At 30.8% G+C, this 26,491-nt stretch overlaps 3 protein-coding genes across 3 annotated transcripts; 2 read left to right on the top strand and 1 right to left on the bottom strand.

Annotated features, from left to right (window-relative positions):
• Positions 1 to 779: 779 nt before the first annotated feature.
• LOC119828306 lies at positions 780 to 11,562 on the top strand. Its single transcript, XM_038350428.1, has 2 exons — positions 780 to 1,169; positions 10,880 to 11,562. Exons 1-2 carry the CDS (start codon positions 1,009 to 1,011, stop codon positions 11,178 to 11,180), a joined length of 462 nt encoding a protein of 153 aa, XP_038206356.1. The 5' UTR covers positions 780 to 1,008; the 3' UTR covers positions 11,181 to 11,562.
• Positions 11,563 to 14,153: 2,591 nt separating this feature from the next.
• On the top strand, positions 14,154 to 18,825 carry LOC119828285 (palmitoyl-protein thioesterase 1). Its single transcript, XM_038350397.1, has 6 exons — positions 14,154 to 14,376; positions 14,455 to 14,554; positions 14,638 to 14,875; positions 15,149 to 15,313; positions 16,826 to 17,102; positions 18,052 to 18,825. Exons 2-6 carry the CDS (start codon positions 14,473 to 14,475, stop codon positions 18,175 to 18,177), a joined length of 888 nt encoding a protein of 295 aa, XP_038206325.1. The 5' UTR covers positions 14,154 to 14,376; positions 14,455 to 14,472; the 3' UTR covers positions 18,178 to 18,825.
• Positions 18,826 to 19,545: 720 nt separating this feature from the next.
• Positions 19,546 to 22,861, bottom strand: LOC119828205. The gene is made up of 6 exons (XM_038350306.1): positions 22,742 to 22,861; positions 22,055 to 22,220; positions 21,858 to 21,970; positions 21,386 to 21,478; positions 20,508 to 20,638; positions 19,546 to 19,744 (listed from the first exon to the last, which is right to left on the bottom strand). The coding sequence occupies exons 1-6, from the start codon at positions 22,859 to 22,861 to the stop codon at positions 19,546 to 19,548; spliced, it is 822 nt and encodes a 273-aa protein (XP_038206234.1).
• Between the last annotated feature and the right edge of the window lie 3,630 nt (positions 22,862 to 26,491).

Here is a 26,491-nt window from a genome sequence, read left to right as displayed (position 1 = left end):
GAATGGATAGCTATCTACAATGTTGTTCCTAGACCCTATTATATTGGAAGTAACAGCATGTGACTCATGATAAAATTTGATGTTAGTTAAGTTTAGTTCTTTAATTTAATGTGCATAAGATTTTTATTTAATGGCAATAAATATTAAGGAACGCCCAGTCATTATGACGAGACAAACAAATAATGTTAGAATGCTTTTACGACTTGTCATAATCTAGGCATTATTTTGTAGATTATGAAACCCCACATTGTAAAAGTAGTTTACGTGGACTGACGGTATTTACAAAATTTATCAGCGGGTAGATAAAATATACCAAAGGTAACATATGCCTATTTTTATTTAAAGAATAGGCAAAGGCATATTACCTACATATGCCTATGTATGTCTCATTACATTAACGTCTCTTTTTAATTTAGTCCTTTATAATTATTAGTTGTTAATTGATTCTTCTCTGGCTATTTTAATCAGACAAAAGATTTAAGGTGAAGTCTCTGGGGTAAGTATTTTTCTTGATGGGTACATTAAAACAAAAAATAATATTTTCATATTTAAATTTAAAAAAAATGCAGCTGTTGTTTTCTACGATCAGTGGGTAGTGAAAGCAATTAATACTTTATACATCCCCAGGGAAAGCATACATAGTCGAAAAAAGACTTGTTATGAAGTATTAAATAAAATCTTCCAAATGCTGTTGTTTTGGCATTGAGCTGGAATCGCACAATTCTTGAATTCCATTATCAGCTCGATACAACTGAGTCATCTGTCGTCATCGTTCCACCGCGTCGAGTGCGGGCTGCCAGTTCGCGCGCACCAGTGATAGAGCGCAGTCAATAGACCCGCGATTATCAATCGAATCACTATTTTTGTTCTGTGTTCACTCGACGCGAATGATAAGCCGGCAAAGTACGTGTGCACCTGGCGCGCGCCACTATTGAGACGGAACGCTATAAGTGCTGTGACCAATTTCCGAACGGAGTTTCCAAATTTAAATTTTTTAAATCTAGACGAATGACTGACATTTCGCTATCGTTGTTGGTGGACCGTGAGAAACAAGGGGGCGCCATGGAAAGTTGTTACAAACTATACACATGGATCAACCACACGCTTCTCATGTTATTGCTGCAGATATTTTGGAAAATGAGCCAAATATCGGACTATTTTAAACAAAAGTGAGTATACTGTAGATATAGCTGTATATTTGCAAGATTTGTTTACCGATTTTGCCGATTTTTCTGAAGGTTTATATAGTGCAGTAAAAAATGAACTCTATCCGTAACCAAATAAGATTGAATTTGAAATACACTTCTGATTAGTATCCTGAACATTAGCATTAATTATTTTAATAAGCCGAATACATTAAACAACAAATGTTTAATTCTAGTTTTAAAAGGTTTTTTTTGTCGATATGATTTAAGCAGATTGTTAGTATTAAAGTGTTCTTTCATCATTTTTGATATAGCTCTTGTCAAAATCATTTTTTTCGTCAGTTTTCAGTGTCACGTTTTCTTGCTTCATGCAACCTTTATATGTAGGTACATACTGTAAATTGTGTTTTCTATGTATTATATTTACAACATTATTATAATAACATGGTTTTGCTACCGTAAACCTCAAATATTTCTTTAATGTTGTATTAATGAGCTGCAACACTACCTTATCTTAATGACTAAACTGCACCGCTTTTAACTGTTTTAACTCGATTGTTTTCATTGGCCCGTACAAAACTGTGTCCATTATTAAATGAATACGACTCAATTTGTAAGCACACCAAAATTATAAATGTAAAAGTCGGTTTGTTTGGATGTTTTTCCGTCAATCACGCTGAAAGTACGGTTTTTAATTTTGTTGAAATTTGGTATACAGACTGGGTATGAGCTGACTTGGGTGATAGGTTACTTTATATCTCGATTAAATGCTCTCTTGGGATAAAACAGGAATCTTGACATCCGGGCGGAGCCAGGACGAGCGTCTAGTTAATAATAAAATCATTCGCAGTTAATAAACAAAATCAAATTGTTGAATGTGGCAATCCGAGTGGCTTATCCTCGAAACGCAGGCACGTGACATTAGCAAACTATTGATAGGTCAGACGTCTAGAGTAGGTTACAGCCGTTTATAGTATAAGGACTTGTCTATAGTAGACTATAGTGGTACTCTGATTGATTGAAATTTGTATTGTATTTGAAAATGTGAAGGGTTATGTGAATGGTATGGCATTTTGCTACGAACTGATTTTGTAGTTATGAAGGATATTAATCAATCTTAATAATATCCTAGACTAATAGTGTATGAAATGGTTTTATTGTCACCGAACCTTAATGTGTGTACAATGTTTAAATTAAAGAGGAAGAGAGTCAAAATCGAGTCTAAAGGTGTAGGTTACATACAAACATACAGATGAAGCAAATAAAACCGTGTTAAAAATGAATCACTGGAATGTTTGTACGAATATTACTTCCATACGTGTACACCGAATTTAAAAAATCTTTACTTTCGTTTGGTAAAGAAATACATAATGAAACAAATTTCGAAATTAAAAAAAAAATAACCAGCCGGTGTCGGGGCTAACAACTACTTTTAGATAATAAAAAACTGAAAAATTCAATTTCCTTCGATATGAAATCTGAAATACAAAAAATAGTTCATACAAACTATCGCATTTCGGAATTTGCAAACAGAATTTGTTGATTAATTGTTCCGTCGTTTGTTTATTTCAATCACAATCGATTTACATTCGCGGCATAAACCATTGTTTTTGAATCAGTTTCACAAATAAACACGTTTTGTTTGTTAATCACACACAAACAACATGTGATGTTAGTAAAGATTGCAATGTCGTTAATTAGATTAATAATATTATCTTAATGGGAACTGTGAACTGCGTTGTAGGATCATCTGAAGTGCTGTGATAGTTTTGATAAGTACTTACGATTTAATTATTTTGTATCTACTTGTGAAAGTGAGAAACACTCCAACTTACTATTTTTATACATTTATATTATTTTATTACTTGTCAGGAATCCTTTATCCATAAATTATTACTCCATGTAGTCTCTTAGATAACACCGCTAATCATAATCTTCAGTTCTTCATAATTAAGCGAAAAAAGAAGCTTTTAACACCTAGTATTTATACTCCTAGTCTAGGTTAAATTTCAATGATATTAAGAACTAAAATGTAAAAAAAGGAATTTGATTATTTATGGTTTCTAATGATATCGCACACTTTCAATTGGGTTCATAAGATATACAGGGCACATTACATAATATTACATTGTACTTGATGTACATATTTGCATGCATGCATTTTGATTTAATACTTTTGGCATGGAAGAATATTATTCATGAATTGACAGAAAGAAATGGTTTTCTTTTTATTTAAAATTAAAGTCTTTCCATATTAAAAAAAAGCAGCAATGAATCGTGATTTACAAAACCGCCTCAGATCTGATACATGCTTTGTTCATCACGTCATCAAAATTAATACAAACATTGTTTTTATATAAACTGCGTAATATTTATAAAATGTAATAAATACGCAATCCATTCAAGGATATATATTTTTTAACACTATTGTTGACATGAGTTGTAAGTATATTTTATCTGTGATGTCTCATAGAAAAAAATGGATGCGCATTATAAAACTCGCGACGAAGAAAACGACGCTTTAACCAACGTCGGTTACAATATTTAAGGTTTAGCACAATTGAAAGAATACTATTTTATTATTATTAGCAAAAATAAATTAAATAAGAAACTAAGTAATTGGGTTGATTGTTTTTTGCAGCGACATTTTAATTTCATTCACTCACGTTAAGTTTCTTTTTTATCTGTACTTCGTTTTTCAATTTAGGTTCTACTTTATCATTTCCTGCCAGTAGTGGAAAAATAATTCAAAATTGGAAAAATAAAGCACTTTTTATTTACATTTTAATTGCAAACCAATTTTTATTTCTGGTCGTCTTTTATGTAATAGGAGTAACTATTACTCTAAGATAATAAGCTTTAAATAAAAATAGGCAATCGTAGCCATTAATAATGTTCGAAAAAGAAGGTTACTAAAATTATCAGGATTTCACCTTGTTTTTAGGAACTTCACTAATAATAATAAAATTTAAACAGATGCTCTGTAAACTCCGGAGAACATTACTCACTATTTTATCATTAAATTAAGTCATCCGTGACGTTGTTATTATGAGAGAACAATATTAAACAAATGCCAGGAAATTATCAGAACTAATGCATTATAAACACTAACACCGCGTCTTAAATCTCATTATTGCATAATCATAATTTCATGGTCACAGCTTGTAATACCTCTAATTGCATTTTGCATATTTAATTGGAACAGTATTACAAGTATCGCGCCAAAGTTCATAAGTTATTGATTGATGTGTTATCTTATAATATCGGAGTCCAATCTATTATTCTGGACGCGAATATGTTCAATGTACAAGCACTGAGTATATAACATAAGGTATATATCACACGGGAATTACTAAGTACTATTTGAATTTGACAACAATAAGATAATTTAAAATGATCGACATTGAAATGGGAATAGGGTTTAAAATAGCATCTAAATTATGACACCGAAATGTACTCTCACAAATTGTATATTTAATATCTCCCCTCATTAGTTATTCATCAGGCATACCCATTGTCATAGTTATCTTCATTTAATAAGCTTATATCTATCATTATAATGCCGTATCGGATTTCTACTTCTAATTTTATCTTTAACATGTATTATACCTTAGAGCTGTAACATCATTAAACTCACCAATCACCATCAATGGATCACAGCCGTTTATGATTAAGGGAATCAAAACTGGTAGTGTACTTCCCGTGACCTTGAATTTGGTACGAAGCAACGTTCTATTGCACAGATAAAGAAAAAATTGTAAAATGCCTTAATTTTTTTTTATACTCTGCGTAATAAAAAATAAGCTTTTAAGGAACTATTGATGCGCGATGCCCGATACTCGATCGGATTTTACATAGTATTTCGAACGGAAAATAACTTCGTTACAGGTTGTAGTTATACTAGAATCTATAGTCGGCGAGCGAGCGGCGTAAGTTTGTGTTCCAGCTTACGTCGCCTCGGGATGGGCAACCAAGTGGAGGGCTTGGAAACGGGCAACTACTGGGCGGGACACGCGATAGAGTACAATAAATGTCCCCGCAGTCCCGCCTAAAGCAGCGCGTCGGAACACAGTGGGGTTTTATTCGGTAGGAATCCGATATAACCCACGGCTCCTTTCCCGGCCGTGGGTATCTTATGCAAGATTTCCCCACTTAAAATAAAAAAGGTTAAAATCATATTTTGCCAATCTCAAAATGTTCGTGATGGTACAAAATTTCATCCTTACTTAAAATAAGAAATCAATTCAAGAGATTAACAAATACACTGCGGTTCAGGTTCTAAAAATAACCGGTTGAGTCAGTTCGGTTACACGAAGGTTATGAAGCACTTCCGAGTTCACGTAAACATGTAGGTTGTTATAGTTTACCTTCTATTAGGAATTCATTAATACTCGATGCAGACATTTACGGAAATTGGTCATATTTTAATTTTTCGCGAATGGTCGTCCGGGTAGCCCTGAGCCCCCGTCTTTATAATAATGGCTAAAGTAAATACGTTCATTAAATATAGCTATTTTTGAGAAAGTCGAATAAAACAATGCTTTGTTATGTAATACTTTAAAATAGTGTTGCAACCTGTGCCAAATTTTACACCATAATTCATAGGATTTTCACGGTAAACAACTATTTCACATAATTTGATATTAAGCTATTTCACAACTGAAAATGTTTATATGCCACCCTATCATGCTTATGTAGATTTTGGCTACTTAGTTATGGAAAGGAATTCATTGATATGAACTTATAGGCTATATCAATGAAAGAAACGAAAAAATGTCAAACCAGTCAAATTCTAGATTCAAATTAACTGGTTTTGAGATTTTAGACCGGTATTGTCTCAAATTTGCTTCATGCCATGATATGAATGAGCAAAATCTATTTTATATACACAGAGAGATTAGTAATGGTTTATTTTAGTGTGACATTTTTATTTAAACACATTTAAAGATCAAAATCTTATGTATTATAAGTAAAAATAAAATATACAGTTAAGACTAAAAGAATACGCTAAAATCAACTGAATTGTCTTGCCCTTTTTAAAAGTAGCACGTAGTAGTCTCAATATGCGTAAGGCAATTATGTAATCCTGGCTATCTTAATTAATTATTGTGTTGTCACCGATTCTCGATAAGTGTACAAAGTTTGAAATAAATCTGTCCATACAAAATTGGTTAAAATCGAGTCTAAAGATGTTTTGCATACAATTATATAAACCTAAAACGCGTTAAAAAGAATTTTTTTTAATTCTTAACGAAATACCGCATCGAGTACAAAACTGTACTTTGAAAGAGTTACTATTAATTACTAGGTTGCAGTTATTCGAATGCAGCTTTTCAAATAAATTACTGAAAATAAGTCAAATGAACTTGACCTACGAGTAGCGACTCGGATTTCAGTTCTTTGGAACCAATCCAACGTTTTCATTGCGTTATGGAATATTTTTAAATCTATTGTGAACTTTGAGCTGTTCTCTAATTTTGTATGGTACTCATGGCGTTTTGTCTCGATTGTCGTTTTCCCTTTCTTAGGTATATTATTATAATAAAAATAGTACTAAAAATACATTCATCGCGCTTCGCGACTACACGTTAGCCATATTGGTTAGAAAATCCTACTAATATTATAACGCGAAGTTTTCTAAGTATGGTTGGATAGATGGATGTGTGGATGTTTGTTACTCTTTAGCGCGAATACAGCTTAACATATTTGTACGAACTTTTAATATAGATAGATTACAGTCTGGATTTCCAGTTAGGCTACTTTACCCCGGGTACCACGCGAGTGACAACTTGGGTTACAGCTAGTAAATCAGACATACGAAGCGATGGGCTAAGTTATATAATAATAGATGGATATTTCTAATTGCTTTTAATAGAACATTATCTAATTATTAGCATTGAATCAAGGTGTCAATTATTCGACTTTGATTCTTAAGACAAGTATACTTTGGGTTAAGGACAAAGGAAAAGAATAATACAATACCATGCAGTTTATAAAATAGAAATAAAAAAGGTATTATAACTTATATAAATGGCCCTAAATAAGTTATAGTGTGGTAATGTTACACACTACTAAATGACATTGTGGTAAATATTACCTAATGTACCTAATATATTATCTATCAGTTTGCGTGTTTGTTAATGTTCATATGTATTACTGGCAAATACCAACATTGGGAACGTCATTGTCAAAACCAATTAGTTACACGCCATCACTGGAAAACTTGGTCGTCATTAAAAAATTATGAAAACAAGGTCATGCTTTCGTCAACTCCAGGTTTTCAATTGCGGGTAATTTTATCGAGCGAGATGGATATGAATTGTTTTGAAGTGGAAGAGCTGTGAAGGATATACAACCATGGAAAGTTTTACTGTACGTATTTATAAAATTGATAAGATCAATTCTTGTGATATGAAAGAAAGGCAAAGAAACAAATAAACAAACAAGCATTCCTAATATCTGTAAAGTAAGGATGTAAAATAATGTAAGTATAAGAAACTGAAATTATCCAAAGCAATTTTAAATACCATAAATATTTAAAGAACTATAGATTCGAAAAAATAAATTAAAATCAAATAGTGTACAAGCAAAACAAAAATGAACGAATATTGTCATAGTAATACCTTAACCTTTTCGTAAAAAAACAATATTTCTTTCAATATTGCCTGATAGGCGTCGCAGTCGAAAGAGCTGGTTATGACCTGATTTGTACAAAAGATCTCTTATCGTATAAATTATACTGAGGATTCGGCGATTATCTATTACGAAACAAGTAAATATAATCGATAACAACCTATATCATCAAAATAAATAATTAATACTATGCTTTATCTTTCTTGATGATTTCTAAAGATGTTTTTTATTAAGAATATTTAGAGATCTGCCCAAACATTATTCAAAGCTTTCCAATTTACTTTCTAGTGACTTGTTTGACCCTGGATATATTTAAAATTAATGATATTAGATAACAAACTTTTTCTTTTATAGTTATGGGTGGTTATAGGCTTGCTTATCGTTTCACGTTTTTAGATATTGTCTCGGTGTCTATGGCATGATACCTTCCTTATAATTCTTTGCACTAGCAGCTTTTATCTTTTTTAATTTCCAAATATATAGAGGAGGCGATTTTTATACGTGACCTGATCGTGACTTACATCAATAACTGCTCAGTAACCAAATCTATGAATAACGTTATGTATTGATTAAACACAATTTTTTACACTTGCAGCGCTTTCGCGGTTTGATACAAAATATTAAAGTAAATTGATTTATATCGCTCAATAGATTGATAGAAGTACCTTTCAACGTCTTTCAATAAGACTATTATTTGATAAAAGTTAAATGTTAACTAGTGATTTAAATAAAATGCGCAGAGCACAATTAATCATAATCATCGGCATTACAAATGATTATTCGTGAACATGATTAATAAGATCACACGACAAAAAGGAAAACAACGAGACGAATACATATATAGAGCAAGATATTGGATGAATATATTCAATGAAAACCACTAAGCAATGTAACGTATATATAAAAATATATAGGTATTAATAATTTTCCTCATAGTCTTATCATGGCAGTTAAGTCATAATCCATCAATAAACCCTAGATCACGTCAGTCCATGAACTTGTAATGTTAACTGCTAATCAAATATCACTTAAAATACCTGTTAATGTAACGCTCCTTAATTAATGGGTTCAGTATCGTTTTATATTGTTTTGTCCTTCAATTGAGATCTCTAAAATAAAGTAAATTGTTTCTTTAACAGGCCTGGAAGCTTCTAGCATCCGGACATATTACAGTATCGCGTGCCTTTCAGTATATTTATTTATGATGTCGTGACATGGTATGCCTTCAAGGAATTTTAATTAATATTACTTCAAAGGTACGGAGATCGATATGGGAAATAGACAATAGAACAGAGGCCCTGAAGCCTTTACTTGAACTTTTGGATACCTGGCAACCATTATTATTTATGGACCTCATCGTTTTATTATCTATGATATTATTTTTAGGATCAAAAACCTAATTGATTTGGCAAACATGATTGTGTTTGATATTTGATAAAAAAGATTTTAATTTATATTACCAGTAGACACATCTACTCATTTGTTTTTCGTATATTAATTGAAAGTACAAACTTTATATCAGCTGTGTTATATGCTGTATTATGTGCTGTGCTAATGTTAATGATGAATGAAAATTTGATTTCTGCGATTTGTCTATGTTTTAAAAGTTTGTAGCCACTGTTCGCCTATACGAATAATTGAAATAACCCTTATTTCTTTAATAATTTGCATAATTATCTTTGTAATGGTTCTTTTAAGTTAGCTCAATCGGGTTATAGCAATTAGTTACTGGAAAAATAATTATTCTTACAGAAGATACGATGCGTCGATAAATAATAATTATATATTATTCTATAGCATCATTAGTCATAAGATATAACTAAATACATATTAGGTTATTGATAAATAGTACATAATCATAATAAATTAACCTTCAGTGATTGATATATCAGATATTAATTTAATCCAAGCAAGTTAAAATACAATGCTACCAAAGAATTATTCCAACAACAATAAGATATCTCAATAGGCACTTATCATTTATGGCCATCTTATGAGTGAAATGTAAAATATCTCTTGTCGATGTTATTACGACTAATATGCAATATTTTTTATCATAACTCATTTATAAAAAATTGCTTTGAACATTATTCTAAATTATGATTTATGAAGTGCCTACTGGTACTGCCAGCATCTTAATCCTTTGTGGTTTATTTATTTAATTCTCTTTAACGTCGAAACGGAGCGATTTTGGCTACTTGCACCATTTTTCCGCGATGAAACATCATTCATTTCTCATTTCCTTTGACTAGGCAGGCGAAAAGTATCAAATAAAACTAATTGTTATTTCTTAATAGAGTTCCGAAATTATTAAACGGTTTTTTTACATTGTTAAATATTTTGAATAGCTTCTGATAAGGCTGATTCAAGATATCAGTCATGGTTTTTTAAACTTTAATGACGAAATTCGTGATTAGGAAAATTACAATATTCAAAATGGAAAAATACTGTGTAATATATTGTTACTTGTTTGGTTTTCTGTGTACAAGCTACTTGTAAAGTAAATAATTTATTCTGCAATATTATTTCTTAGATACATATTTAATACCTGTCTGTATTTGCTATGTAAATAATGGTTTGTACTTACATATCTCAATTATTTAAACTTGAAAGATAATACAATAATAGGTTATCAATTTTATCGCTATTTCATGCATTAAAATAGATATTAATATTTTTGTTTGCATAACTTTTAAAGACAAATTTATTTAAATTGTGGGATATGCTGATCATAAAACGATAATTCCAAGCCAACTAATTAGATATCTCTACGGCTATAATTTTTAGTAAGTATAAGTACCTACTTAAACGCAAAAAAGTAAAATGAAAAAAAAAACAACTCACATTACAAGAATTTTAATGCGGTAAATTCATATGATTAAATATCTTGAAAGATATCCTATCATTCAAAGTATTACGTGGTCCTCAGTCATATATTTTTAGCATTAGCCAAAAATATACATGGTACACGTACACGATGTTTGATGGCATCGGCGTCCCTGTAATAACATCAATCAAGACGAATCAAGACATTATGTCTTAATACTTCATGATTGATTGATCATCTATCAATTACTGATATTATTTTTATTTCATTACAGGTCAGTGGAGGAGAACAAAACTCGGACTTTCGTTTTCACACCCCTCACAAAGGAGTACAAGTACAGAAGGCACATACGCTCCATGTCAGATGTACAGAGCAGTACTCCATACAGACTACCGTTCAGGTCCAAGAAAAACTTCTCCCTCACTTACGACTCTGATACGCGCACAAGAACTATCATGGCTTACAACAGACAAAAAATCGAATCGTCAGACTCTAGCGACTACTGCGAACAACCAAAAAGGAAGAGCATAGAGTATAACATCGTGAAACACTCGGATTCGATGAGAATTCTATAAGATCTGATGCTTTGAATGACTCGCCGGTCAGGCTAATGCGCAACATGGATGTGAGCTAGTATTTCTGATACAGAAAAATAGGTTAACTCTACGCACACAAACGGAATCAATTGGCTGATGCATATCTTTGAGTTTATTGACGATGTAAGAATGAAATGGTGCCTGATATGTATTCTATTGCATAGAAATAAATCTATAGATTTTACTTTAAAAACAACAGTAGTAATCGACTTCAAGAATATTTGTAAGTTTACTGTTAGTCCATTTTAGGCCTTAGCTTGCGTTTCTCAGAGGACACAATTTTAGTTGATGGATGTCAAGGGGGGGTTAGAAGAAAGTAGAAGCTTAACTCTAAACACCACTCTTGTCCCATAGCCGCCATGTTGAATAGCGCCTATGATCTTAAGTATGAATTTGACATTTGTAGATTCTACAAAGACATAATCCTCTACATATCCTCTACGCAAAATCTCATAACGTCGAGGTCTTGCTAGATGGAAAATGTTAATATCATTAAATGAAAAGCCACGTTTTTGCAATTTGTTTGATGTTTTCTAAGTCAATCATATTTCAAATGATTTCTTGCAAATTGTATTAAAACGCAAACATTTGATGAATTTTTAAATACGTTTTGAAGTGAACTAACAGTTTAAGTTCTCGAGTCCATGGTGCCTAGCGTGAGTAATAAAACTTAAGACCTAAAAACAATGGGTGTGACAGTTTACAAGCCAAGCCTATACCAACGGTTAAAATAAGTGATTTCCTTATGAGACTGTGATCGTTTTAGTGTATGTTTATGTATTTATTAGGTATGTCAAAAGTGATTTAGATTTAAGATATAATTAATATATATTATGTTAAAATAATAAGGATTTATTTAAGGATATCCGTATGGGCTGTTACAATAACAATTGTTTATATTATATATTCACTTTTAAATAATAATAACAAATCTGACTTTTAAATGTAAGATGAGAAAAAATTTTGATTGCGACTGTGGTATTAAGATAAGTTATAACATATAATATATAACATTAGTTAATGAAGCAGAATATATATTTCGAATAAAAAAATAGCAATTATCTGTAAGAACGAAATGCACTCTGAAAAAAAAGAAACGACTAAGATTCGAACTTTGATTGACAACTAATATGCAGGCTTACAAAATTTAACACTTACATTATTATTGTACTATTATTGTATCATTTGACAAACTATATATCTGTGATGACATAGTTTAACCAAATTAAATAAATTATGTAGACGTTGATCACTATTTGAATCTTGCTTGATAATTTATGACGCAAAATTATTATTTTTTCATTTATCTTAATTTAGAGAGATTATGTCGTTATATATGAAAACGTTATATATGTATGTCTATCTTGCGTTTTAAATTTTTACGAGTGGTGAAAGAAAAGTGAGATTTAAGATAACGAATAAATCACATATTGATTACAACTACGCCCTTGTTTTATTTTATTTATTTATAAGTAAAAACTGTTATTTTAGCTGATATGAAATATATAACGTCATGAATGATAAAAAAAAATTATTTTTTTTTTTTAATTTTTCGGTTTCGATTCGCCACGAAGCTAGGGCGGTCTATCATGAATTATAGACCGCATACATATGATTCATATTAAAATTAAAGAATTTAAATTTAATTTAATTGTTGAGAAGAGTGTAATCTTCCTTAATTAATAGTGTAGGCACATAGGTGTGTTAAATATTCGCAATAGTCGCAAAATCAAACACGACAACTTTTTATAAAGACACAACAAGGTTAGTAGCTAATGTAGATATGATATGTCCTATCTATTCTAACAAATATGAAAGTTTATTTTCAATAGCTTTGAGCAAATATTTTTTACTGATGCATGACAAATATATTTATTTTTGCGGGGATAGCCATCGAATAGAAGCCATCCATTGCTCCTTTATTTACACATGAGACTTAATTTTTTTTGTAAATTTATTCGGATAAGTTATTCGCATTCTTTACACAGGTTTGGAGTTATATATTCGCTTATAATAATATATTAAAGATACTTCTGCAACTATTGCACAATAATATATAGGTTGGTTTACGGTTGCATCATCACCTGTAGATACGTCTTGCTAATTTTTATCATTATTAAATAAACACAAATATCTCGACTCAATTTGTTTAATTTTATGAAAAGCTAAAGTGGAGTAAAATTTTGGTGTTTATGCGGTAATTTGCAACGATAACTTTTTACTAGAAAGAATGAAAGGATGACTGTTCATACAATCATTTTTATGTATGATTGTATATTGGGTACATCTATGATAAGGAGAAAAACACATTCCTCTTCTATTTCAAAAATTCAATCACTAGCTAGCTGAGATTTTAGACGTTAACAAAGTATAAAAATAAAGATCTTCCGACATATTTCTATATAAATAATAAAGCGCTTATTCGTCTAATTAATCAGAGACTAATTAAGTTAAATTATTGAAGAGTGATTTCAATAACGTATGTAATTAGGTACCTAACAGGGTACCTACCCTGTTACGTTTGATTGTAGCACGATAAGGTGAGATATATTATCAGTGGTGAGAGTATAGTGAGTGGTGAGGTAAAAAATTTAAAATTTTTGTATTTTTCCCAAAAAACTTATTAAGATTCTTCAACTTTCGAGGTATTATTAAATTTTATTCGAGACTGCTCAATGTATGCACAGGTCATAGAATAACAAAACTTTTATGGGACAAACCTTTGACCTCGTATTATATTTCTTACTCTGTGGGACTAACAACCAGAACATTCAGAACGCTACATCTAACGCCATCTGACGTCTTTAATATCTCGTTTTATCTCGTTTAAATGCCATCTAACGATATTCATTGGAACAATATTATGTCGGACAAAATCTAAACCATTCAATAGGTTGATATTTATGCTTTGACTTTGACAACTGAGAATGTTGTCATGTTGACATTAACATGTGTTATTGTCAACAATATTGTCATTACTTAATGCCTATTACCTATTCAGTTTAAGATTTCAATTAAAGTGTTTTTCCTTCTTACTATTTAGCGAGCTATGTTGGCGCAATTCATCCTTAGAAATTTTTACAAGGAAACTGTATAAATTGAATGTGATACGTAGCCAGTGCTTTTTGTGGACGTATATTAATCTTATCATAATATTCATAATTAAATAAAGCCGGTAATAAATTAATATCTGCTTATTATATTGAATTAGCTGCTTGTTTTTAACAATTAAAAAAGTTGTTTATGTTTGCAGAAAATAATTGCACTTAAAATGTGGTCGAAAATACTTTTATTATTTCTAATAAAAAATATAAATGCAGACCCTACACCAATTGTGCTATGGCATGGAATGGGTATGTCTTTTTGTTGATGTCCATTACGACGATAGACATTTACGTAAAATTTTAATGTTTATGTGTGCGTCGATTTCTTTTAGGTGACACCTGTTGTTTTTCGTTTAGTCTGGGTTCATTTAAAATATTTCTTCAAGAACAAATACCAGGAGTATATGTTCACTCTCTTAGGGTCGGAAATTCCACTGTGGAGGATATGGAAAATGGATATTTCATGTACCCAAATAAACAAGTTGATTATGTTTGTGATATAATATCAAAGGATCCAAAATTACAGAATGGTTTTAATGCAATAGGGTTTTCACAAGGATGCCAGTTTTTGTGAGTACATTATTTATGTAAATTGTATGCAATAACTAACATATAAAATTGAATATTCAGAAGTTAACAATGAGACGAGTTTAGTTTTTATTTCTCTCTATATAAGATTCATAGAGTTCCAATTAGGTTTTTATAAATAGAACACTGGGAATGTAGGATATCTATTTTTTCAATAACTGTATTCATCTGTTTTAATTTTAAAAAAATTGTCTTTTTTATTTTCTTTAATTTAATTAATTAGGTTATATATTAAAGAAAATAAATGTATTCCAGCCGAGCAGTAATACAGAGGTGTGGTCACAGAATAGGGCCTGTGAAGAATTTCATTAGTCTCGGAGGGCAGCATCAGGGAGTATATGGCCTTCCACATTGTGGTGCTTTGCAGCATCAGAGCTGTGACTATGTGCGGAAACTATTAAACTATGCTGCATATTATAGGTATGCTTTTGTATTATTTTCTATGTAGCTTAAGAATGAAAGATGTTTTGTGTATTTTATTTTATAAATAGTGTTTTAATTTCTGATTTATATGAACATAATAAATTTACAAGAACCATCTACCATCAGCCCTCTGATACAGTTTGTGTTTAAGGGTGATTGAGATATACTTGTGCACAATTTCAAAAGATTGTATGACATTTCACATTCTTATAGTTTTTTGTAGAAGATTCTATTACACTCAGTATTTAATATGTCACCACTCAGTTATATATAACATAAACCAATAAAGACTACAGTACTAAGAACTTATTAATGCACTATAAGTGGTAGAAATTGTGCACTATTCCCATATTAATCTTAAACTTAAATGGGTAAAAGACAATTAGATGATGTTTAATAAACTAGCTATGGCTAGCTCCAGGGTGGCCCCTGGCCTCACCGCTGGGTTTAGTATGGCATACTTCACTTATTGAATATGCAGCTTTCTAATGATTAAAGAATTTTTGAAGTTGGTCCAGTAGTTTATTTGTGTAAAACATAACATACACACAAACAAAATCACAAATGTTTCCTTTTTATAATTAACATCTTATATAACGTGATTGTACTGTCTTAGAGAATGTCGTGTTTATGTATTAGGCTCATAAGGTTGTATAATAATTTCATTATGTAATAGCATTCAAGAAACAACAAGGAGATTTGTGTAAATAAAAGAATTAATTGGCTTAAATGCGCTTATTATATAGCAGAGATGGTGGATTTATTTTAATAATGAACTGTCCACATTTATTTATGAAAAAAAAAACAAAGATATTGACGAAAAAACATACGTTAAGTAAGTTAAGTTAAGTAAGTTACGATTCGTAAGTTAGAAGTTTTAACCGACTTCAAAAAAAGAGTAGATTCTTTTTGTTACCTCGAAATTTACGAATAGGAGTAACGATTTTTGATGATTCCTTTTTTTATTTTAAATTTAAAATATGATGCCTCTCGCGTGGCCTCATTAAATTTGCTTTAGTTCAATTTGAAGGCGGTTTAAATTAATTAAAAATAATAACACATGCATAGATATACAATTACAACTGCATAAATCATGCACTGTGAGTTAGCCAATATGTACTTTAGAGCACTAATATTATCGGCACGTTTCTTAGAATACATGTGAAGTTATTTGTAAATATTGTCCCCAACGATAGTCAGGTCAAGCATACAAGTTTCGTGCTGAGGTTATCTTGTGACACTCTTTTAAATAAGTGTATCGTTGTCGTGTTAATTTTCATTTTTAACCGATTCTAAATAGCGTTTAAAAGCCGTTAAAAAGTCTTTAGGGGAAGACAGGACATCGACCTTTCGGTTGCTAGCAACCTAATTTTATATTTTGGGTTGTAATATAAGAACCTTAACATAAAACTTATTATTTATTATTCTAAGGTTCAGAAATCTAGCGTCCGAGCACAATACCTCCTTAACTTCACCTACATCTTATCTATTATTGATCTTTGTTCCCAGTTGGGTCCAAAAATCCTTGGTCCAAGCGACATATTGGCACGATCCTCTCGACGAAGACACCTACAAGTCCCACAGCGAATTCCTAGCAGAGATTAACAACGAAAGAACAATAAATACGACGTATATAGAAAATTTGAATAATCTAAATCATTTTGTATTGGTTAAATTCGATGGAGATAGTATCGTACAACCGAAGGAGACGGAATGGTTCGGTTTTTATAAGCCTGGACAGGCGAAGAAATTGATTACTTTACAAGAGTCGGAGTTGTATTTGCAAGTAAGTATCATTTAATTATATTTGATGATTTAAAATTGACGGGATTCGAAACTGCGACTTTCGCCGTAACTTAATCCCGCTTTCTATAAAAATATGCTTTTCAAATATTTTAAAATTACATTTAATGCTATTAAACCCAAATTTTGTATATATTTCATTAGATACGTGATGGTTTTTCTGGTTTAATTATTAAAAACCTTCTTAATTATTCTTTATACTAAAATCTCATTCATGTTCTTATAGTTAGGTATTTGATGTACTCACAAATGTTATTGCAAATAAATATGACACTAGAAAGTAAACTCTCTGATAATATCTTGCGATCGAGTGGTCTTGGCTTGTAATTTTATCATTATCCGCGGTGAATGTGAAACTCGCTATCAATAAGTACAAATAAATGATTACATAATTATAAACTCACTTATTTGATTTTTTTTAAACAATTTCAAATTGACTTTCAATATATAATTAATTTCTCGTCAGATGTTGCTTCAATGACAGTGAAGACATTTTGCGACTACTGTTAATATAAGAATAAAATAAATATTTTATTTTTAGGAAGCGCACCATTATACCATACATTCCCTATTTTTTTTTCATCTTCCGACTACCAATGTGTAGAATAAAATTAATTTTTGAAACGAAATTGTTTTTGCTATTTAAGATATTTATGCTAATAATATAAGTCTGAAGAGGTTATTTGTTTGAAAGAATTGTTGGATTTATGTCTGACCGAGCACTGTGGACTAGACTAGAGTGAATACGTACTACGGGCGCATATTTCTTCTTCTAGCTACACAGCGAGACAATTATTATTCGGTGTCAAATAAGTACAATTAAAAATATTCTTATTTACGTTGTTTTCACAAACATCCATGTATGTTAGTACACAAGAAATTATAAGAAGAAATGTAACATATAAGATTGTTAATAAAGACATTTTTTCCAGGACCGTCTAGGTTTAAAGAGAATGGACGAGGCTGGTAAATTAGTATTTCTTTCAGTGCCTGGCGATCACCTTCGCTTCTCGGAAGATTGGTTCATACAAAATGTTCTAGAACCTTACCTTATTTAAGTACAATACTCATTGAAATAAACTGTTATTTAAATAAGTGTTAGAAAACAAAAAATCAAATGTTTTACTTTGTTTTATGATGTCATAGAATTTTAAGTCTCAAAATATATTAGTTATTATATTATATACTAACTAGCTGCACCCGGCAAACGCTGTTCTGCCTTACTCTTATCGTTTAGTGGTATGAAAAATAGATGTTAGCCGATTCTCAGACCTACCCAATATGCTTACCAAATTTCAGAGGAATCGGTCAAGCCGTTTCGGAGGAGTATAGAGACTAACATTGTGACACGAGAATTTTATATATAAGATACTACCATAAGCTCTCTATTATCAATTGCATTATGTATATAAAAAATGTTATATTGGTTTAGTACAAATGCATGCTTTACAATAACAAGGTCTCAAATATCTGGTATAATTATATTAAATAAATTGAGGTGTCCCGTTTCTTTGTGGAAGTTGTCAAAAATTAATGTTAGTACGTAACAAATGCGTAGCAGGATTAAAAGATTGCTGTAAAGGCCTTTGTGATGAAGTATATAAGACTTAGAATTGAATCTCATATCGTAGTTATAAGTATAAATGCAATAAATACTACCAAATGTGTACTCAGTGATATGTGAACAAATAAAATCGTAATCATTATCTTCTTTGTTTCAATCATTAGTCACATTTTTGCCTAGTGTGGAGCATTCTTAGACTTAAAAAATTAACTTTTTCAACCATTGTATATAGCTGCTCGTTATGTCTCGGATATTCTCGGGTTAAAAATAACAATGAAATATAGCTTATGCCATCCACAGAAAATATGGCTTTCAATTGGTAAAATATTTTTTTAATCGGTTCAGCTGTTCCGGAGATTATCCTCTAGACACCTCTACCCTCTACTGCCTCTAGACAGTATTTGTTAAGATTAAAATAGAATCATTATCCATTGAAATTAAATGCATATTTTATTAATTCTTGTTAGTTTGTAAAACCTTGAGCCGAATAAACAATTTCCAATAAAACGAGGTGAGGCACGCAAATCTATCGTAAAAAGGAAAATCGAGCCTATTTATTTGGGTAGCAGCCAAAACATTGTGCCTATCATATAATATGATCAGAGAAGCCAATTGAGAATATATTTTACGAATTTGCAATATAACATCGAATGCACGAATAGCTCAATTTCTGTATTAAGTTTAAATATCGAAGTTGGCATAATATATACGACTACCTTCATTCGTATCCTAATACATTATAAAATTGATTTAAAAAAAGTAGAAATTTTATTTTCAAAATCACTATTTAATTTTAAACAAATTACTCATTAAAAGCATAAAAAACAGCACACTTCTAATTTTATCGATAAAATCGAATAAGTTATTCTAATAAATTCTCGAAATCATCTCGTCCTCTTATTTCTTTATCCCGATCTGTGTGTATGCGTGCGTGTACATACACACGCACACATCTATTGTGTTCGGAGTTTCGTTTAATGAAAGGCGCGTTTGGTCCTCTAAGTTTGTGCAATGGAAACTTTACAAGGCATGACATCATACAGCGCTCTGCTATCTTGAAGCTGGTAATGAAAAAAACTATTATAATAGCTAGAAATCGCCAGTGAGCATAAGCTATAGTTTAAATAGGCAATTGTAGGTCAGTAGATCGCTATAGATGTATGTATGGGATAGTGCTTCTAGAATTTGACTAATTCAATAAGAAAGAAGTCTAATTCATTAGAGTTTTGCGTTTATGCAAAGTTACAGCTGCGTGCAAACGTTCGATGAATGGACCAATGTTTATACTATTTAAAAATTCAAAGTATAAATTTTTACTTAAGTATATGAACTAAGTTTATTTAATAACTAGATTTTTTATTGGTTACAGTACAGACACCTGTGTTAAATCGTTTGTCATCGTTCATAGACCTCAATACCATATTATGTTCTTATATCGTCACATGTATGCACGTGCAAAGATATATTAATTGTTTTTTAACTATAACTGTAAATAATGGTGTATATAATTCGTCGAGTTATAATGTTGAAAGGATATAAATACCAGTATATAAGTGTATAATCTATAGACATAAAAATATGCTTTGTTGAGAATATTATATTTGTTTAGATTTATGTGAAATTACAAACAAAAACAAAAAGATGCATTATAGTTGTTAGCTCTTTCAATGTGTAATATGGGAATAATATTCGCCGTTTGAAGTCTGACTAAATATAAAGTAAATTTTACATTTATAAATGTAGGTAGCTAATTACTTATTGCTGTCATTCGATTTGAAACTAAGCGATCATTGAAAAATATAAGCAGTAACAAGAAGTACTCACTCGTACTGGTTAATACAATCCATTCTGACGACATTATAGCCTTGGTCCTGGGCCTGTTCCTTCGCTTTTTCAGCCAACGTCACAGCTACCCCTTGACGACGGAACTCCGGAAGCACGGCGAGCATCTTAATCTTGAAACGAGGTTTGGAGAGAAAGAGTGATTAAATATTAAACAATTCACTTATTCGAAAATAACAATGTAATGAATTGTAAAGTAAAGTTTATAACAATGGGTTTGAATGTTGAAGCCAACCTGAAAAATGCTATTGCAAAATGTGTTAACTGCACATGATCACTACGTAGTATGAAACGAAGTCGCCTTCTTTGTCCTTATGTCCCTATGTCCCGATATGTGGGCAATAGCTAGATGTCTACATAAATATAGATCCTGATGATGTTGTGATCCTGAGAACAACGAGGACACCGATATGTCCGGAACTCTCCCAAAAGGCCTAGTATTTTCCTAGCTGGTGAAGAAAGCGTCTAAGTTTATCTAACAGTATATTAGTCATACGCAGACGTCCCGAATTCTTTAACGAATAATTCAATAGAGAAGGATCTTTTTAATATTAATATTTACAAACCAATTTTTTTTCAAAGTTTTTACATATCGCATATTAATTAAATATTTGTGCTTAGGTGTATAATTTATTACAAACTCGCTTTTGCCCGCGGCTTCGCACGCGTTAAATTCGAACTACTTTAATAGAAGTTATTATAATATATAGTTATTATACACATGAACTTTCCTCTTGAATTTATAAAAAAAAGTCCAAAGTCCGTTGTATAGTTTTTAAATATCTAAGCATACATACATATATACGCGGAAAGCCACATTGTTTTATACTATGTTGTAGTGATAGTGATAAAGTTCTTACCTCGAAAATTTTCGGTTGTTTGTAAATGTTCCATAAATTGGGTGTTTCTTGCAATTTCGCTATAAAGTAGAGAAAGTCTTTGGTGTTCGGATCCTAGTAACAAAAATATACTATTATTATTAACATACCTGTATAAATAAATTCGTTTCGATGTTGATTAATTCAAATACATCGCAATACATACCTGAACCAGAACCATAAATAATTTACAGTGGGTAATAAACCAACGACACATTAATTAAGCGTGCAGTATGAACACACAACTTTAATAATAAACAAAATTTCAATTAATTTTCATATTTACTATGAGTACGATTTAAAATTCGATGCAGGTTCTGTCATAATTATCAATGGTGATTATTTAAATTTTGCAAGTTTACAAAATAAAAATTCGACAAATAATTAAAGTTCCTAAAAGACAGATTCATAGCAAATGTTGAATGTAATTGCAAAAATATTATTATAGTTATACCTGTCGATAAAAAGCATAGTTTCTGAGATTTTTCGGATCGACTGGACTAGAAGCGAAGTTTACACATAGTCCAGCTACTGCGCCGTCTTTAGCTCTTGCATACATTGAATTACCTGTAAATTCGTACACGTGGATCAAACATGCATGGATATGGATGTATGGAAGTAAACAATAAATGAGTAATTAACAAATCATACCTTGTTTGAGCAACATAGCGATATATTCATCAATTGCACGATCCTCTTTGAGGTCCATATTTCTTGTTTGTACAAACACATGCTCAGTCAAATAATACTGTTTAATTATATCTATAACTGCATTATGATCCTCACTCCTTATTTGTTTTATCGTTAATGGGTCATGCTTAAAATAATGTAAAATATTATTTGACAAATAGGCAAGTATATTTAATTAATTTATATCTGTGTGCTAAACTTTATTGATACATTGTACCTATTGGTATATAAATATAAATCGATTATAAAATATACATTTACTTATTGCTGATTGATTATAATCCTACAAAGAAGATTCATTATTAATTTAGTGCTTTAATATTCGAATCTTTGAAAATCAATAGTTATATAGTGGCACAGATAATATATACTAAATAATTTAGTACTACAGTGGTCAAAACAATTCTTTAAATATAATACCCGATTGAGCGGACACCGGTCAGTCTTTAAATGTCCGTTGTTATTTCAATGAAAGTAATGTTTTAAAACAGACTAAAAAAATTGTAAACTGAGACGCTTTTTTATTCCACCCCAACGAGTCTTTTATTTTTTATTAGATACCCAATAGATATTAAGTCTAAGCTAGATTCAATTATTATTGTTGTTAAAAAATAGCGGATTATAATAATTACGTATAAGAAACTTTACTTTTTCAGGTTGTAGCAGGTCCTTTATTCCAAATACATTGTGACAATATCTGTAGTGGCTCAATTGAAAATCGTGTGAGAGAAATTTTAGAATACGTTGAGTTTTACGAATTAATTTCATTTTATTACTATTAATTTATATTTTCAAAAGTGTGTAGTCACTAATATGTTTTTCTTAATGTGATAGACAATGTCAAGAAGGATACATATTGCAAAAAGATAATAGAATACTAACTACTATTTGAAGTGATAAATAGGTGCCATAATATTTTAATTTTCATTACCATTTAAGTGCTGTGTTAAATTAAGTTCTCGATTGTAATTGTTATTGAGATTTTTATTGCCGAAGCGATGTTTGAACGTATTTTTCATGCAAAATCATGTGGTTGGTAATATTTTTTCTTGGTAAGAACATATAATTATTTCTATACATTAACATCGTCAGCCCATATATGATGCCACTGCACAGAGGTATCCTATCAATTATAATTTTAAATTATAACACCTTTAACCAAGTTTTAAACATCTATTGACAAACTTCATTCTTCATTTTTGAATCAATAATTCTTTAATAACATTGAACATAAACTTTTTAGGTTTCACGTGTATTAATTATTGTGAAGTTTTAAATCTCATTGACCTCACAGTATCTAATGATAAGGAACCAACAATTTCGCCCCCAACTGTCAAGCTTGAAGACGAAACAACAGTTAAAGGGAGTAACAAAGATGGCCGAAGATACTGGCTAGTTTCTGGAACATTAGAGGACCTTCCTCCCAAAAATGTTAACGAGGATGAAGATGACAAAGATGATAATCTTAAAAGCAAAATTGCGACGCTTGTAGAACAGACTCTATATGACTCGCAGGTGAAAATAAAGTCGCTTCAATCGATAAAAGATTTTCATAGAGACGATGCGCCGTATAAAGCTGGATTCATTTTAAGTCTCATTAAGAAATCTAAGGATGTTCTCAATGAGCTGTTTAATGTGGCTATAAGACATAAGGATGATTGGAAAGCTCTGGAACAATTGAAGGTTTTTGAACTGATTGTCCACACGAATGTGGATACGACAAACCTCGTTCGGCAATTGGTGGAGGTGCATATACAATACATGAATGCGACTAATACGGGTGACGCGAAAAAACGAGTAGTATTATTGAAATAGAATTTATTTTAATAACAAAATAAAAATGATCTTAAGATTATTATAAATATTAGGTTATTTCGTAATTGTTACCATAGAATATTCTATTATCTAAAATTGCAACAGATAAATCGCGTCCTGTTATAAAAATAATATCTCAAAATATTAAATTAAATTAAATCTATTTCTTTGCTTTAATTTGGGCGAATCAGTGCAGCCATTCGCAACACATCAAACGAAGATTTTCAGTAAATATTAAGTATATATCTAAATCTAATCTTATATACCTATTGATATTTTCAATAATACAAAGATGAAAAGTTTGTTTGTTTGTTTTAGCATACCAATCTCAGGATCTACTGGACCGATTTCAAAAACTCTCACCGTTGGATGGGTACGTGATCCGTGATTGCTATAAATTACAGTATATATGTACCATAGGCGAAGCCGGCGCAGATCGCTAGTCAATAATTATAGATGAGAGTATAACTTAATTGTTTGAAAACAACTTACCACATAATCGTAATTAAACAATACAAAAGTATTTTTAAATGAAGGTATGCAAACACAATTATAGGCTTGCTCTAAATAAATAACATATTTTAATATCAAAAGGCTGGATAAAACGAACTGAACCAAATTGGATAGAATAAATACATGTAAACTACAAATATAGATTTCGCGTACGAATAACTCTTCCCCAATTTGTATAAAAACCGAGTATCCAAAGCTTTGCATTTCATAAAACAAAAGAGCATAACAATGGAAAAATGGAAACTTTTTTTGGCTTAATAAACAATGGAGTCTAGGTGAATGTGAAATAGATATATTTCGAGTGTAGGGCTGACCAGCTCCAAGTGTGAGGGAAATGTAATATTGCGTTATTTATTATAGCAGTATTTACCTGTTTTATTATTATTTAAATATACTTGTATTAGGCCCTATGTATCAGAGCATATGTATTGAGAAAATATTTGGTTTTTGTATTTTATATACTTTTAGCATTTTCATTTCTTCAGGTCTGTAGTATAGGGCATCTATCCTAATATGTATTACCTCACACGAATTTTAGGTATTTTTATATTCATAATGTCACTCTCCCCCTCCCTACTTCTGTAGGTGACATAATTTGTGTATATAATAATAATTAATATTTTCATAGTGGTAAGATAATTTTCAACATAACATTGTCCTATTAATCCCAAGGGTTTCTGAAATACAGATTTTGCATTAATACAGCCCTTAAATAATGTTCAGTGTACAGTGGAATATAAAAATAGCCCTGTTTATTGCTAAATTGATCACTGTTTCGGCAGTTGCTTTATGAATATGAGTTTGGAGTCTAGCCATGTTTAGCGAGGACCTAAAAACCTAGATACGCTTCTTTGATAACAATTTTTCTAAAAAAATGTTGATAAATAATTATTTTAAACAGATAAATAAACAGCCTTCAAATTGTCAGTAGTAGTAAGTTACCGGGACCACGTACGAGGCACCACCTTTCGAATAAAAGGAGAATCATAATGAACAAAAAAATACAGTCAAATTAATAACCTCTTTTTTTAAGTCGATTGAAAAGTACCTAAATAGTAGATCGCTAAAACGTATCGTAGTAGGTCGTATGGTTTTATTATATTCTCATAATTTATTTATTTTAACAACAAATTAATAATGTGTTATATACGTGGAGAACTTGTGGAGACTTTTTAAACTACGAGAATAAGATCATTTCCATAACAGGTAATGTAATGTATAAGCCCATAATTACCAGGAGAGGTTAACAGAAGATATGTCTTTGATAAACATGGGATATGCAATAAAAAAATCATTATATCAGCTTTAAACGAATATTTCAAAATCTATGAAAAACGTGTTGTTAAAAAATACGTGTGTGTTTTTTATGATTTATCAATGTTTTATTTCCGTGTATGTGAACATATTTTAGTGGCTATCATTCGGCTTCGTGGGCAGAATACAGCCGAAAAGCGGTCGTGTAACGAACAGCTTTGATACTGAGTTAAATTAATGATTTTACTAAATTTATAAAACAGCTATTAAAACTTCTTCTACTTCTAGTTTTTAGCTTTTAGTTATGGTTTCTTTCCTTATACTAAAAGAATAACAATAACCCAAAAAAATGACTGTATCAACCTACATTTCGTTGTAGTTATTTTTTTTTTTTTGGAAATTTACAATATGTTTGACCTAAACTTTTAGTCTTCATAGATACAATGAATTGAATTTCTTTTACTGTTTTACGGCTTTATGTCCCTAAGGGACACCCCATGCCATATTAACATAACTAACAATTAACTCAACCAATATGAAACATTATTTCAATAATTAGATACAATATGATATCGATGGAGCGTAGCGATTGTTTACTTTAATCTTAAAAAACTAACATGTAAACAGTAAGATTATTCGAATGGAAGCAAATGTTTCTCTCTCAGCAATAACTCGAGATTGGATCTGCACGCAACCCACGGAAATTGGCTACGTTTGTTCTAACTCGAACGTGACATCAAAAAAAGCAAGAAACAAGTATCAAATCCGTTCGTTCGCACACCACTGTCCAGTGACTTGGGCAGTTTCTTTCATTCG

Source organism: Zerene cesonia, chromosome 7, assembly GCF_012273895.1.
Source record: "Zerene cesonia ecotype Mississippi chromosome 7, Zerene_cesonia_1.1, whole genome shotgun sequence".
Lineage (NCBI taxonomy): Eukaryota > Metazoa > Arthropoda > Insecta > Lepidoptera > Pieridae > Zerene > Zerene cesonia.
This window is presented reverse-complemented; position numbering and strand designations above follow the sequence as displayed.

Bases quoted from the DNA above. Each gene is read 5' to 3' on its own strand.
- LOC119828306 (XM_038350428.1), top strand. From the start codon at position 1,009: ATGACTGACATTTCGCTATCGTTGTTGGTGGACCGTGAGAAACAAGGG. The intron at 1,170-10,879 runs GTGAGTATACTG...ATTTCATTACAG, and splicing joins TCGGACTATTTTAAACAAAA to GTCAGTGGAGGAGAACAAAA.
- LOC119828285 (XM_038350397.1), top strand. From the start codon at position 14,473: ATGTGGTCGAAAATACTTTTATTATTTCTAATAAAAAATATAAATGCA. The intron at 14,555-14,637 runs GTATGTCTTTTT...GATTTCTTTTAG, and splicing joins TGTGCTATGGCATGGAATGG to GTGACACCTGTTGTTTTTCG. The intron at 15,314-16,825 runs GTATGCTTTTGT...CTTTGTTCCCAG, and splicing joins AACTATGCTGCATATTATAG to TTGGGTCCAAAAATCCTTGG.
- LOC119828205 (XM_038350306.1), bottom strand. From the start codon at position 22,861: ATGAAATTAATTCGTAAAACTCAACGTATTCTAAAATTTCTCTCACAC. The intron at 22,221-22,741 runs GTAAAGTTTCTT...CATTATTTTAAG, and splicing joins ACCTGCTACAACCTGAAAAA to CATGACCCATTAACGATAAA. The intron at 20,639-21,385 runs GTAAGAACTTTA...CCTCGTTTCAAG, and splicing joins AACAACCGAAAATTTTCGAG to ATTAAGATGCTCGCCGTGCT.